General features: G+C 50.1%; 1 protein-coding gene across 3 annotated transcripts in view; it reads left to right on the top strand.

Moving 5' to 3' along the window:
• The window catches only part of PLXNA2 (plexin A2), a 182370-nt gene that overhangs the window by 126608 nt on the left and 43419 nt on the right, over positions 1-12343 (top strand). For all 3 annotated transcript variants that reach the window (XM_064471865.1, XM_064471864.1, XM_064471866.1), the window contains 3 exons: positions 8403-8603; positions 10455-10551; positions 10912-11105. In XM_064471865.1, the coding sequence (XP_064327935.1) occupies positions 8403-8603; positions 10455-10551; positions 10912-11105 (492 nt within the window). The remainder of the gene's footprint in view (positions 1-8402; positions 8604-10454; positions 10552-10911; positions 11106-12343) is intronic.

Genomic DNA, 12343 nt, shown 5'->3' with positions numbered 1-12343 from the left:
GACAAGTCTCTGGTAAAGTAGGACAATCCCATTATCTCCATTTTTCTCCTGGGAACGCCCAGGACTTGCCTGAGATCACACAGAGGGAGCGAGTGGAGGAGCTGGTATGTCTGCCAGTTCCTGCTGGGATCACAGGAGTGTCGCGTCTCCAAAGAACTTCCTCTGTCGTCTTCATCTCGTAGGGGTTGTTTCTTACCAGGGGATGTTATGCGATAACTAACGCTTTCCTGGTGATAACTTTCGATAAGGGCTGATGATAATGATACAGATGCTCCACCGTTCATCACAACTTCTCCAGACCTCTGAACACACAGGCAAAACCAGCCACCGAAACCTTATTTGTTTGCTTATTTAAGGCAAATGAGTTGCCACTTGTGTACACAGCGCAGTGCTAATGCCTTTATTATGGGCATTTCACTCAGGCTAACACAAGACTTGAAATAAATGCCGCATAGAGAGTTTCCTCTCTCAAAAACAATTCGGATCACAATGTTCTCATTGTGTCATGGCCTGATGTATTAGCAAAATGTTTGTGCTTACCAACATCGCTCCCTTCCTAGCATAGAGGCTGTTGCGTTTGCGGTGCTGCGGTGGTAACCGTGGCGGTGCCTCCGCCGTGGAGGGAGCAGCGCGTGCTGCCCTACTTTCAGTCCCGTGTGCCTCTTCTCATGTAAGGTTTGCACACGTGTTCACACGGGGTTGGAAATTTTCTCATGCCTTTATATTTAATTTAAAAGAAAATATCTTGAATATTCCGTTTTACTCCTGGCCCATCAGAATTTGCGTCCCAGTGGGATTCGATGTGTGACAAACTCCCTTTGATACTCCTAGGAGTTGTCTGTCTTGAGAAGGGAAAAGAGCTCAAAGGCTGAGCCACTTTGCAAGGTGGTGGGTGAAAGAAAGCCCTACTTCATGAACTGTACACTTGATCCTTGCAATCTTCTGGCTGTATCGACTGAGCCAAATGTTGCCTTTTTGCCCTGTTTTCCATGAAAATACAGCTGAGAAAACAAGCTTTTTCTGTCTCTCCACCTGCCCTGTCAATGGGAATTGTTTACTAACGTCTAAGGGCAGAGCTCAGCAGTAGGTGCAGGTGATGCCGAGGACAGCCTCCGAACGTGGGTCGGTGCTTTGTCAGGGGTAGCGAGCGGCCTGTGAAGCCTCGGTAAGAGAAATGATGCACCTTGAGTGGCAGATCCCTGTTTTGGATCGTGCGAAAGTGAAAATGTGCAAAGCATGTTTGGTTTGGAGTCGTTGGTAGATAAATACAGAACCTTCACAGCCTTTAAAACAGAGACGTCTTCCAGAACAAACTGGCTGGGTTTGATATCCTCCAACTGGTGGGAAGTTTCTGACATGGGGTAAACCCAACTCTTCCGAGGCCTGTTTTCCAGATGGCCAGTTCTCTAGGAGTTAATAATCAGATAAGCAGCAATATTTTCTCAGCCTTTTCTTAGCCTGAAGCTTAATTTGTCCACAGAAGGTGCCTGCCTAGACATTGCTCTCCAAAGAGCAATGGGAAGGCAACGGTCTGGGGCTGGCTTGCACCCACAAAAGCAGGGGTTCTCCAAGAAGTTTCTCCAGGCTTTCTCCTTCCCCCAAGGGAGCTCCATGGGTTTCCTGTGTAGCACTGATTGTCTCACTTTACAAAGCTTTGGATCAGGCCAATAATATAATTTTGACATGTCTGAGGTGGTTGGGTTTGTGTGTGTGAGGCTATAAGATGTCTCTCTAAATGCATAAAACATGTAGATGAAAAGGAATGTAGACACATAAATAGATCCTTGCAGCCCATCCCGGTGGAGAGCTAGAACCAAATAAATCCTATTAGTTTCCCAGAATGTGGGATCCCGTCCCTCTTTGATGTCCACAGAGTGCAGATAATGCCATTTGCACACGTGAGATGCTGAATCGGGGACGGAGCATTTCAGATTCCGAGAGTCTAGTGCAGAGCCAGATTTCACCTCTGGTTTGACTCCTTTAAATTCTCATTGCTTTGAGAGCAAGACCTTTGCAGCTGGCTGTGCCCTCGGATGCTGAGTGCTGCTTGATGTGCCTTGAAGGAAATAAAACAAAATCAAACCTTCCTCATATCTGTCCTTACAATCCCCACTGTTGAATACCTGAATGGGAACTATGATGTGCCGGAGATAACTGAGAGCCACATCTAAGCCCACCAAAGTCAGCAAATGACTTTGCTGGGTCACATCTAACTTCTGGAGAGATGTGTTTGTCTGAAATCAGTACCAACAGGAACGAAAAGCCCAGCTGCAGCAAGATTAACTCATCTCAATTTGAGAAGATTGGTTTGAGCTTATTGGCAACACTTTTTTTCGTCAGTAGGTTTATGGGGTGTATAACCTGCAGGGTTCTGTCTTTGGAGAGGGAAGGAGCCGCACAGGCAAGTGCTCTGCAGCGGATGGCAGCGCTGCAGGGAGCCGGAGGGAGGTGTTCCCACCTGAAACCTGGCTCTGTTCGAGGGAACTGCTCCTGTCCTCGCCGCTGGTTCACAAAGGGTTGTTTATGGGAGAGGAATAGGCTCTCCAGCCTTCCCTGTTTTGCCTGTCTGTAAATATCACAGTAACCCATCCATTAATGGCAAGGACCCAGGTTACAGCACACGCACCAGCACAGAGCTCAGGACAAAAGGGCGTTGGGTGGGAATTTACCAGTGAGGAGGGGCTCGCTTCAGTTGCCTTTCTTTTCATGTTTGCTTTCTAAGGAGCAGGGACTGCTCTCCTTTCCAGTAGCATAAATGAAGAATAATGTGCTTCCATGAGTGATGGGAGCCGCAATTTATATCATTGGGAACGCAGCTCTGAGCCAGGGGTTTACATTCATGTACCAGATTCGTTTATATTTATAACGTTAAAATATGTGTAGCAAGCTAACATTTGTGGAGGTTATTTTTTTTTAAGATGAAAAGTACTAAAACATTATATTTTCTTCCATTTGAGCTAAATTCCATAGTCAAAAGAAATGCCTGCCGTTTCTAGGCAATTTTTTTCCAAACAAGAGCAAGATTTGACCTACTAAAACTGCTCTGTTAAACACAAATAATAACCATGGGTGCTCTCTTCTGCTCCAGAGACAGATGCGTATCATGGGTCTTTAAGGTATTTATAGACCTTGGAGTCTCTGAGGCTAAAAAGTGTTGGAGAAGCGTAAAACGTGTTTGTAAATTATGTGCAATGATACTTCATAGGCAGAATATTCCCCGAGAGTCTGTGCCACTCATGCGACAGAGCCTTGCCTTTCTCCAGCAGATCTTCTGATTTGTTTTCATTCTGGTGTACAGAAGTCAAGCAGGATAATGAGAGGATCCCGCGTGTTTGTTTAGCGAGAGGAGGCAATAATGGCCCTTCTAACCCTCCACAGGATTTACTTCTCATGAATTAAAAAACAAAGTAAACTGATTATGGAACAAATTCTATATTCTACTGGCTGCAGTTCTCCCTTCCGTATTTTCTGGATGCTCAGCCCTTCCTGGTACTAGCACGGGGAAGCGCAGAATCGAGCACCCAGCCCTGAGCCCTACGAACCAGGGGTGGTCTCGTTATTTACCACCCCAAGGAGACCTTTGCCAGACACAGCCTCACAGCTGCGATCCCAGCAGCAGGACTGGTGTTGCCAACCACTTCCAGTTCATCACAAAATTCCTGTAAAGTGAATAAGCATCGACAGAGACATTGCTAAAGCTGCCAGTGTACCTCTAACTAAATAATATGTGTTAGCACCGGCTTTTAGACGAGGTAGGGCGTAGAAGGGGTGGTGAATGGACAAACCAACCTGCCAGGCGAGCCTTTATATGGCATCACCCCCCTTCAACTCCCCGTGCGCAGCACGGGACCGAGGCGCTACTGCAGCAGCACCCCCGTGAGACCCGCGCCCGCTCGCACACGCTCCACGGGAAGGCCCGCGCGTGCGGGGACGTGCGTGTACCTCGCTGTGGCAGCAATTTTAAAAAAAAAAAAAAAAAACACAGATGAAAAAGGGATCTGAAAGCTGAGCAATGAGCCGCGATGGGAAACGGCACAAACAGGGAAGAGGGGGCCTTCAGCGGTGCTCCTGCAACGCGCGCGGCGCCTGAGCGAGCCCCGTGCCCTCTGCAAGCTCCTGCAGGTTTTGCAGCTTCACTCCCTCGTCTGATAAATTCAGCAGCAACTGCCAGCAGCAACGTGGCTCCTCAGAGCGCCCTGGGCTTGCGGTAGTGTGGCGTCTTCCTACACATCCCTCCATCCCAAAATGTGTATTCCCTCATTAGGGTGATCACTGCAGCTGTCAGCCAACACAGAGGGGCTGCCTTTCTCAGTGTTTCCCCGAGTGGCGTGCACTCACAGGCTGCATGCCTTTTTTTTTCACCAGAATCCCAATGTGACATTTTTCTCCCACTGAAACCAAAGGAAAAAAAGATCTATTACGTCCTACTCATCTCTAAGGATGGGAGAACAATTTTTGCTACCAGCACTTTCAGCACATCAGAGCAGATTTGAAACTCTTAAGTCCTCTCCTGTGTCTCTAAAGGAAGAAGCATTTCTTTAACAGTCATCTCACGAAAGGCAGTGGACAGGAAGGATAATGGTCCATAACATATTCATTATTTTCAGGACTGTGCACTGAGTTCTCCCACCGGTGATGTGGTTGGAGAATTTTTGTTTTCAATCATAATGTGATAAAAGATTCTCTGGCTCCAGGATGCCTTTCCTCCCAAACATGAGCTTTCCACAGAGCTGGGCACCTCTCTGGAGTGGAGCCATTCGTCTCCCGTGGGTCCTCAATATGACTTTGAGGTTAAATGCAAAACCTTAAATGCAGCCAGATCTCGAGTAGAAGGTGGTACGGGTGTGCGGTGCATGACGAGGAGGAGGAAGGTACGTGCAAAGTCAGCTCAGAAGAGCTGGCAGTTGGATGGAAAAACACCATGAATCTTAGAGGTTTGCTGGTGGTAGTGTAAAGGCTGAGCTGAGGGCTGGATCCGCGATACCAGGGCCTGCAGGAACCTCAGAGCTGAGCTTCGTGGTGGCATCGCCTTCCAGCCGGCAAACCTGCTCCACTGCAGAAGGGGGCTCTTCTTTCCTTCCCAGCACAGCCCGCTTTCTGGCCATTGGAGTTTAAAATCGCCCTTGGCTGTTAATCCGTGAAAGTCCCTGTTAGAAATAAAATAAAAAATATATAAGGAAAAGTGCTACTAAAAATGTTTATGAGGCAGCAGTTTAAGCTACTGGCTTCTCCAAACTGGGGTAGCATCTGTTTCTCATTTACAACTTGCCTGAGCCAGTAGCGAAACGGCATCCCATCAGCCTGGCCATGAGCTGGAGAGGGAGCGTGGCTTGGCGTGCTCGATGGCCGTCAGTGAGAGGTGGGGATTTTCTCTGGTGAGGATGGCTCGCGTTGCTTCGCCATCCGGATGATTTACTTTAATTGCTAGGCAGGGTGGCAGAGGGCTTGGGATGCCAGTCAGGGATTTGGCAGAGGCAAGGGAGACGTCAGTCCATTTTTTTCTAAAACTTCTGCTTTAGCTTGGGATTAATCATTTAGTGTCAGACGCTTACAGGTACTTAGGTACCTAGTTCCATTAGATCAAAGCAAATTAGAGCTAAACAGAATGTAAATACTCCTGGCGGTCAGAGCCTTTGTCTCCGCGTCTTGCTGTTCCCGGTATATAAATTGAGGAGAAACTGTATCTCCCAGTGTGTTATGAAGAGATAATGTTTAGGATGTTGAGATCTTATGGGAGGAATGTCACACAATTACCAGGCACTGATAGGTGTTTTTTCGCGTGTCGTCTCAGAGTATCATTTAGACGCGTAGTTTGTGCTTGTGGGGCGGTGGAGATGTGCTCCTTTGTAGGATGATGGTCGCAGGGAGAGTTTCCTTTCATTTTGCATACAGCACCTTGCATAGCAAAGTCTTGAGCTACTGCAACATTAAAACTTGCTATTAATTTACAAATGCGTTATTTTGGCCAGAGAGTGGCAGAAGTGGAAACAAATCACACTTCTCCGTACTTAATGTTTTAATTGCTGTGCTTGGTTTTCAGAATATATGGTTTTGGAGGCAGCAGCATTTTGCTCTTTTCTTTGCGCCTTTATTGCAATCACACAGATGTTTGAAATATTTCCACATGGTTTTCAATGGAAAATTTAACAGGCTGCTTCCACTTTCATGGTATTTTGTACACTCAGAAATCAGGCTGTTTTGAGAGACTGAGGAGCGATCCTTACCTGTTTTTCACTGTCTCTAGCTGAGAAGTCCAGAGCCTTAACTTGTTTATAAAATGACCATCAAGGGCAAAGTACCATTCTTTATTTAATGCCCTTTGGTCAGTTTTGGAAGCCTTTGGGGTTCAGGGAGGAGTCTCTTTCATTCCCGCAGTGGGTGGGAAAGCTCCCATCCCAAGTGCTGCAGGGGGGCTCATTTGCAGCTCTGCTGGCGGTCGTCAGCCGGCCTCGTGCCTGGTGTTGCAGAAGCAGGACCTGTTTAATCTCCTCTTTCAAGCAAGAGGCTTCAGTTCCTAATCAGGAAAGGCCTGAAGTGGAATGTCTTTGTGCTGTTTTGTCTCAGCCCCCCTCTCCCTCCTCCAGATGCCTGCTGAGCAGCCCCTCCCCACTCCTGGAGCTCAGCATCCCTCGATTTTTCTGGTTGTGTCCCAAAGTGCCTTTGCTCTGGCCTGGCAGGGTGATGGATCGTACTGTAAGGCTACAGCTGTCACATACTTCTGAATTTGCATTTGACTCAGAAAAAATGCATTCCTGGAGCAGGTCCTGATCCACATCCCAGAGGTGCAGAAAGTCTTTGATCTACAGCAGGAGGCACTGCCCATTTGTTTGAATGACAGAGCTCGGCTGGGACATCACCTTCCTCCTGCCCGTGGGGCTGGCAGGGTCCCTGTGCAGGCTGGCAGTCCGAGTTTGCTCTTTCCCGGCTAATGTAGAAAGGCTTAGGGTGCCTGAAGGGCCTGTGCCCCGAAGAGTTGGAGGCTTAAGGTTTTGAAGCCCGAAGGTTGCTGTGATGAAGGGAAAGAACCAGTTTCTCAGCTCCCAGGGGCATCAGAGCTCACATGGCATCTTCTGGGCTGGCCTTCCTCCTCATCCGATGGTCTCTCCAGGGAACACCCGGAGGCTGGAGACCTGCAGGTGCCACCGTTTGTTGATAATTTTGCTGTTTTCATTGCACTTGAAGGGACGTGTGGCACTCCCAGCCACGGCCCCGCATCCACCCCGCTGATACATACTGACGTACAGTTGTACACTAATGAATTATATTTCATGTCAGTCCTCCCTCCTCTGTGAGAGATCCCTCCTCAGTATTAGCTCCTCGGATCCAAGGATGGCCCCTTTTTTGAAAGACCTTTACAAATGCTGTTTGCTGGAGGAGGTTCTGAATTTCTTGCAGGTACCAAACCCTTTGCTACAGTTCCTAAGAGGAAAGGCCATTTTTGTAGACTAGTCAGAATTTCAAAAGGCCCAGGGGGATCAGGATCAGGGTGCTTAATCCCATCTGTAAAAACCCTGTCCTTACCCTTCTGGATACTGAGTGCTATCAAACCCTCCCATCCTTGGACAGCCTCCGCTTCCCAGAAGCACAGAGCAGGGAAGTGCGTTGCTTTAGAGATAGAAAGGGCGGTTCATGTCCCGCTGCCTTGTCCGTCTGGCCGGCGGAGGCGTGCGTCCCACCCAGGCAGCCCCCGGCGAAGGGAAATGCTGTGCAAGCAGCAGCGCTGGAGCATCGCAGCGCGCCGGCTGGGTGTTTCAGAAAGGCCAGAGGTGTCGGAGCATGCAAAGGGGTGAGAACAGATAGAGCAGAAATTAATGTCGCCTAAGAAATTAGCGGCACGCTGGCATAATTTCACTCCGAGCGGAGCGGTACGCGGTAGCGAGAGGGGAGCACGTCCCAGTCCCATGCTGATCGGTCTCACTCCAAAGCAGCGCGCAGCCAAGGGGTGTAAGGAGCAAAATGGGATTAGGAGGAGGCCCAAGGAGCACAGCGTGTGGCTGGAGCAGCCCATCGCCCTCCTGGAGCAGCGGGGCTCAGGTGGAGCTGGCGCAGCTGATAACGTGCTGCCGCTGCTGCGGGAGGGCAGGGCGAGAGCTTGTGTCTCCGCAGATAAAACCTGCGGCAAGCTCAGAGCAGGGAGGACGCCTTCGATTTATTCCCCAAATAGCAGTGTTCGTCTTCTGCAACCACGGTGAGAAAATCAACGCCACTCCCACGGCAAGGGGACTGTAATGGGGGGTTCTTTATTCCTGCGCTTAACCTGCAGCTGCGTGGGTGGACTGAGAGTGGCTGGTCCCACGTGCTCAGGGTGTCCTGGGACATCAGCCCTGCTGCCGGAGACCTGGCCAGACCTGCGCACACACCGTCACCACTGTAACCTCCCCCTCTCTTTTATTGCCCCCCAGGACTGTCCCCAGCTCTTCCCCACAGAGGAGATCCTGATCCCGGTGGGAGAGGTGAAACCCATCACGCTGAAGGCGAGAAACCTGCCCCAGCCCCAGTCCGGCCAGCGCGGGTACGAGTGCGTCCTCAGCATCCAGGGCGTGATCCACCGCGTGCCTGCCCTGCGCTTCAACAGCTCCAGCGTCCAGTGCCAGAACAGCTCGGTGAGGGACTGGGAGGGGAACGTGGCAAGAAGGTGCCCAAAATGGGTGTCAGCTCCAAAGAGCTGCCAATTGGGTGGGCTTAGCCACGGGGAGAGTGAAAAATCCCAGAGTTAAACTAATCCCAAATTCCAGGGGGGAACCTGCCATGAGCACGCGAGGTGTTCCATTATACCGGCGGTTCCCTGTCTGACTGTGGGGGGTCAGCGAGGGGAAGGGGAGGAGGAGGAGGGAGTGCGACGAGGGAGTTAAGGCAGGCTAATTCACACAGGGGAGATAAGGAGAATCACAGACCCCTTATCGGGGAGCTGTCGAATTCCAGGTCACGGTAGCTGGATGAATACAGTAATGCTGAAAAGCAGCATGGTGCAGGGAAGGAGGGGAAAGGAAAACTGCCAGAGGAGAGAGCCCAGCGCCGCAGAGAGAGGGAAATTATCTGAATGCTGCTGCCGGAGGAGCAGGCAGGGGAGGATAGCAATCCTCCATAGGATGGAGCTTAGCCCTGCCAACGGACCTGGCAGGGTTTAACCCAGAAAGCCCAAAGTCACCATGGCAGGTACTTGGGGATGCTGAAACACACATGGCAAACACAGGCTTCCCAAAGGCCACCCTCTGAGCCGCAGCCCACGTTTGGGTCTCGCATGGCCCGCTTCAGCTGGAGGGCGGGCAGGGAAGAGCGTGGTCCTTCCCCTCCTCGCCGTGCGTTCGAAGAGGTCCGTGGGCAAACAGGGCACATTCAGTTTGTTTTAGGCAGCAGAACAGGGTCTACTTTAATATTCAGTGCAGATGGTCTTAAATTGTTAATGAAGTTTTGAATTTTTAAAAATTTCACTGGATATTTATATATCACTGGCCGTCTTTGGGCCTTGCAGCTTCGTGGATAATAAATGTATTAATACTATATAGTACTTTTTCCTATTCAAAGCGATTTATGAACATTGGAGAAGCACTTGGATTCCTGTTAGGCTAATGGGAAGTAGGAGGTAGAGAATGTAAGGGCAATTCTGTACTCACAGCTCTACCACTTGTACAGAAGATCTAGGTTCACACCAACTTAGTAAAATCCAGGCAAGGTGAATTAGTACAACCAAATGTAATTTAAAACTGTACCAGTATTGCACAGGGACAAAGCAGTCTGCTTTGGTTTAATCATCATTCCCTCATCCCAAAGAGGATGGCAGTGTTTGCTCACCTTTCTAAGTCTTTTTAGCAGCTCTTGATTGACTTAAAGGGAGCGTCAGAATGAGACCTCACTGGTGCTAAGTGTGATAATGGGAGTTTCAGAATACACTGGGAATTCACCTAAAGCATCCAGATTCACTCTGCCTCGGCCCCCAGGATGTCCATGAGAAGGTGAATAATTCAAGCCAAAGCTATCTTGGTTAGGCTGAAGCAGAAACCGGGAAAGGACCTCTCTGCACCATCTATTTTTTTTCAGCTGTTCCCTATTTCATCAGCCAAAGCTGTGCAGCGTGATTTTTAAGCTCCCGGTCACACCAGGATGCATGGTGACTGTATAAGAGGATAGCCTGAAGGCAGCAGTCCTTCCAGTCTGATTAACCGGAGGGGCTATATTGATAAGCTAGAGACTGAGTGACAAGAGCAACCACTGTGAGTGGAATAATTAATCTATTATCTCTCACAAGGGCTAGATCTGATTTAATTATCTGTTCCTGGTGAGGAGGAAGGAGTGAAAGGAGGACTCTGGAGATGAAGTGTAGACATGGTGGTTCAGACATCAGCACATGTTTTTAAGCAGAGCATGATCATGGTTTCTAAAAAAAAAATACTCTTTTCCCGTTAGTGCCTCTGATAGATCCTCCCAAGCATTTCATTCTTGATCTTCTCCTTCAGTATCTCTACGATGGGATGGACATAAGCAACTTGGCAGTGGACTTCGCTGTGGTTTGGAACGGGAATTTTGTTATTGACAACCCAGAGGATCTGAAAGGTAACGTCTCTTTGAGTTGGCTTTCGAGTCCCGGGAAGGAGGGCTGCGACCGGGGCCGGGAAGTGGCTGCTGGGGCCGAGTGGCTTTAGCTGCCCTCGCTGCGGCTGCAGCCAGAGACGTCGCGGTCCTGGTGGGTCCTGCTTTGGGTGAGAGCGACTCACTCTGCCCCACTGATAGCGGTGCTCACTAAGCACCAGTGATACAGCCTTGGCTTTGGAAACCACATGTGCAAATCCACTCTGCGGCTCATTAAGTCGAAACTCAACGTGTGCATTTGCTGCAAGTCCAAGAGCGGCTGTAGTCCGTATGAGTACTCCAATTCTTGACTTCGTCCTGAGTGCCCATCCCCTCTTCCCGCAGTGCACCTCTACAAGTGCGCAGCCCAGCGCGAGAGCTGCGGGCTCTGCCTGAAAGCCGACCCCAAGTTCGAGTGCGGCTGGTGCAGCGGCGAGGCCAGGTGCACGCTGCGGCCGCACTGCAGCACGCCTCCCGCCCAGCCCTGGCTGGACTGGTCCAGCAGGAACGTCAAGTGCTCCAACCCCCGCATCACCGAGGTAAGAGCGCGCATCTCCGGCCTCTTCTGCTTACTCCTTCCAAAGTGGATTTGGGTCTTTCTCCCTCTCACCTGAAAATCCGCCGAAGAACAGGGAATAAAACGCTACGCTACTTTCTGTGAAATGAATGTGCGGATCCGCCGGCGTGCAGCCAGGGCGTGCAGCCCCCTGCCCCGCCGTGCAGCTGCTGCTCGCCGGGATGCGACCAGCATTGGGGTGACCGCTATGGACTGTTGCAGGAATGCTAATTAAACTAGGGAGCTAATTAGTCTATAATTGATGCTTCTGATGTTTCTGTTCAGACCACTGAGGGATGCAAAATGTCTCCCAAGAGCATTTTTACCAGTAAAACTGCACTTGGTCTGTTAACGTTACTATTAGGAGTGACACTCTCATCAGGTGGGAATGAAAGAAGATTTTGGTTTCTCACTTAATTAACTCCCCAAAAAAGCCTCCCTTGCTCTGAGCGTGTGTCCATACTGCAGAAGGCGGAGGGCGTGGGTGTAAGAGAGTGTTGGATCAAAGTGGCTTGTTGCAGTGATGCTCATGGCTACAGAAACTCCTGGTGGGGCAGGAGCAGGGCTTCTCAGCACACAAACTTCTGCCAGCTAAGGACCCCAGTACCTGTGGAAGTTTCCTCTTAACTCAGATTAGCTACTACGCCAGCTTAGCTAAACTGGCTTGTGCTCAGACCCCTGGGGAGGAAGGCAGCAGCCTCCGTTTTGTGGAGGAGGGGAGGAAACCCCAGAGGCTGGTGGTGCGGCAGCAGGGGCTGGCTGGAGGAGGGTGCTGCTGAGCAGGGTCCACCCGTCCCGCAGGGACATTACCAGGCCTTGGGTAGTTCTCAGACCTTCTGCCCTCCCATGTTATACTTCGATGGGCGGGTATTTCTCTTGCGCGGTGTTTTGCAAACTGCAGAGTGGAGCTTGCGCGGCTGCAGCAGAGCAGAGGTGGCGGTGCTGACTGCGCGGCGCTGTGAAAGCGCTGAGAAATGTCGAGAGTCTCTCCTTTCCTTGTTTGGTCGGTTGGTTTGTTTGGCAAGTCATAGCTATCTTTACAGAGAGATAAGCAAGCCTTTAAGGCTTATTTTAGATATTCACCATGTCCTGCCAGCAGTCAGAAACCAAAGTTTTCTTATCCAAGCGCTGTTCTGCTTGCACAAGGTTATGCTACAAGATGCAAGAATCAAGATAGCCTCTGCCTGAGATTTTCTTCACCGTAAACCGTTAAGACAGTTG

The sequence above is a fragment of the Phalacrocorax carbo genome, chromosome 23 (genome assembly GCF_963921805.1).
Source record: "Phalacrocorax carbo chromosome 23, bPhaCar2.1, whole genome shotgun sequence".
Classification (NCBI taxonomy): Eukaryota; Metazoa; Chordata; class Aves; order Suliformes; family Phalacrocoracidae; genus Phalacrocorax; species Phalacrocorax carbo.
This window is presented reverse-complemented; position numbering and strand designations above follow the sequence as displayed.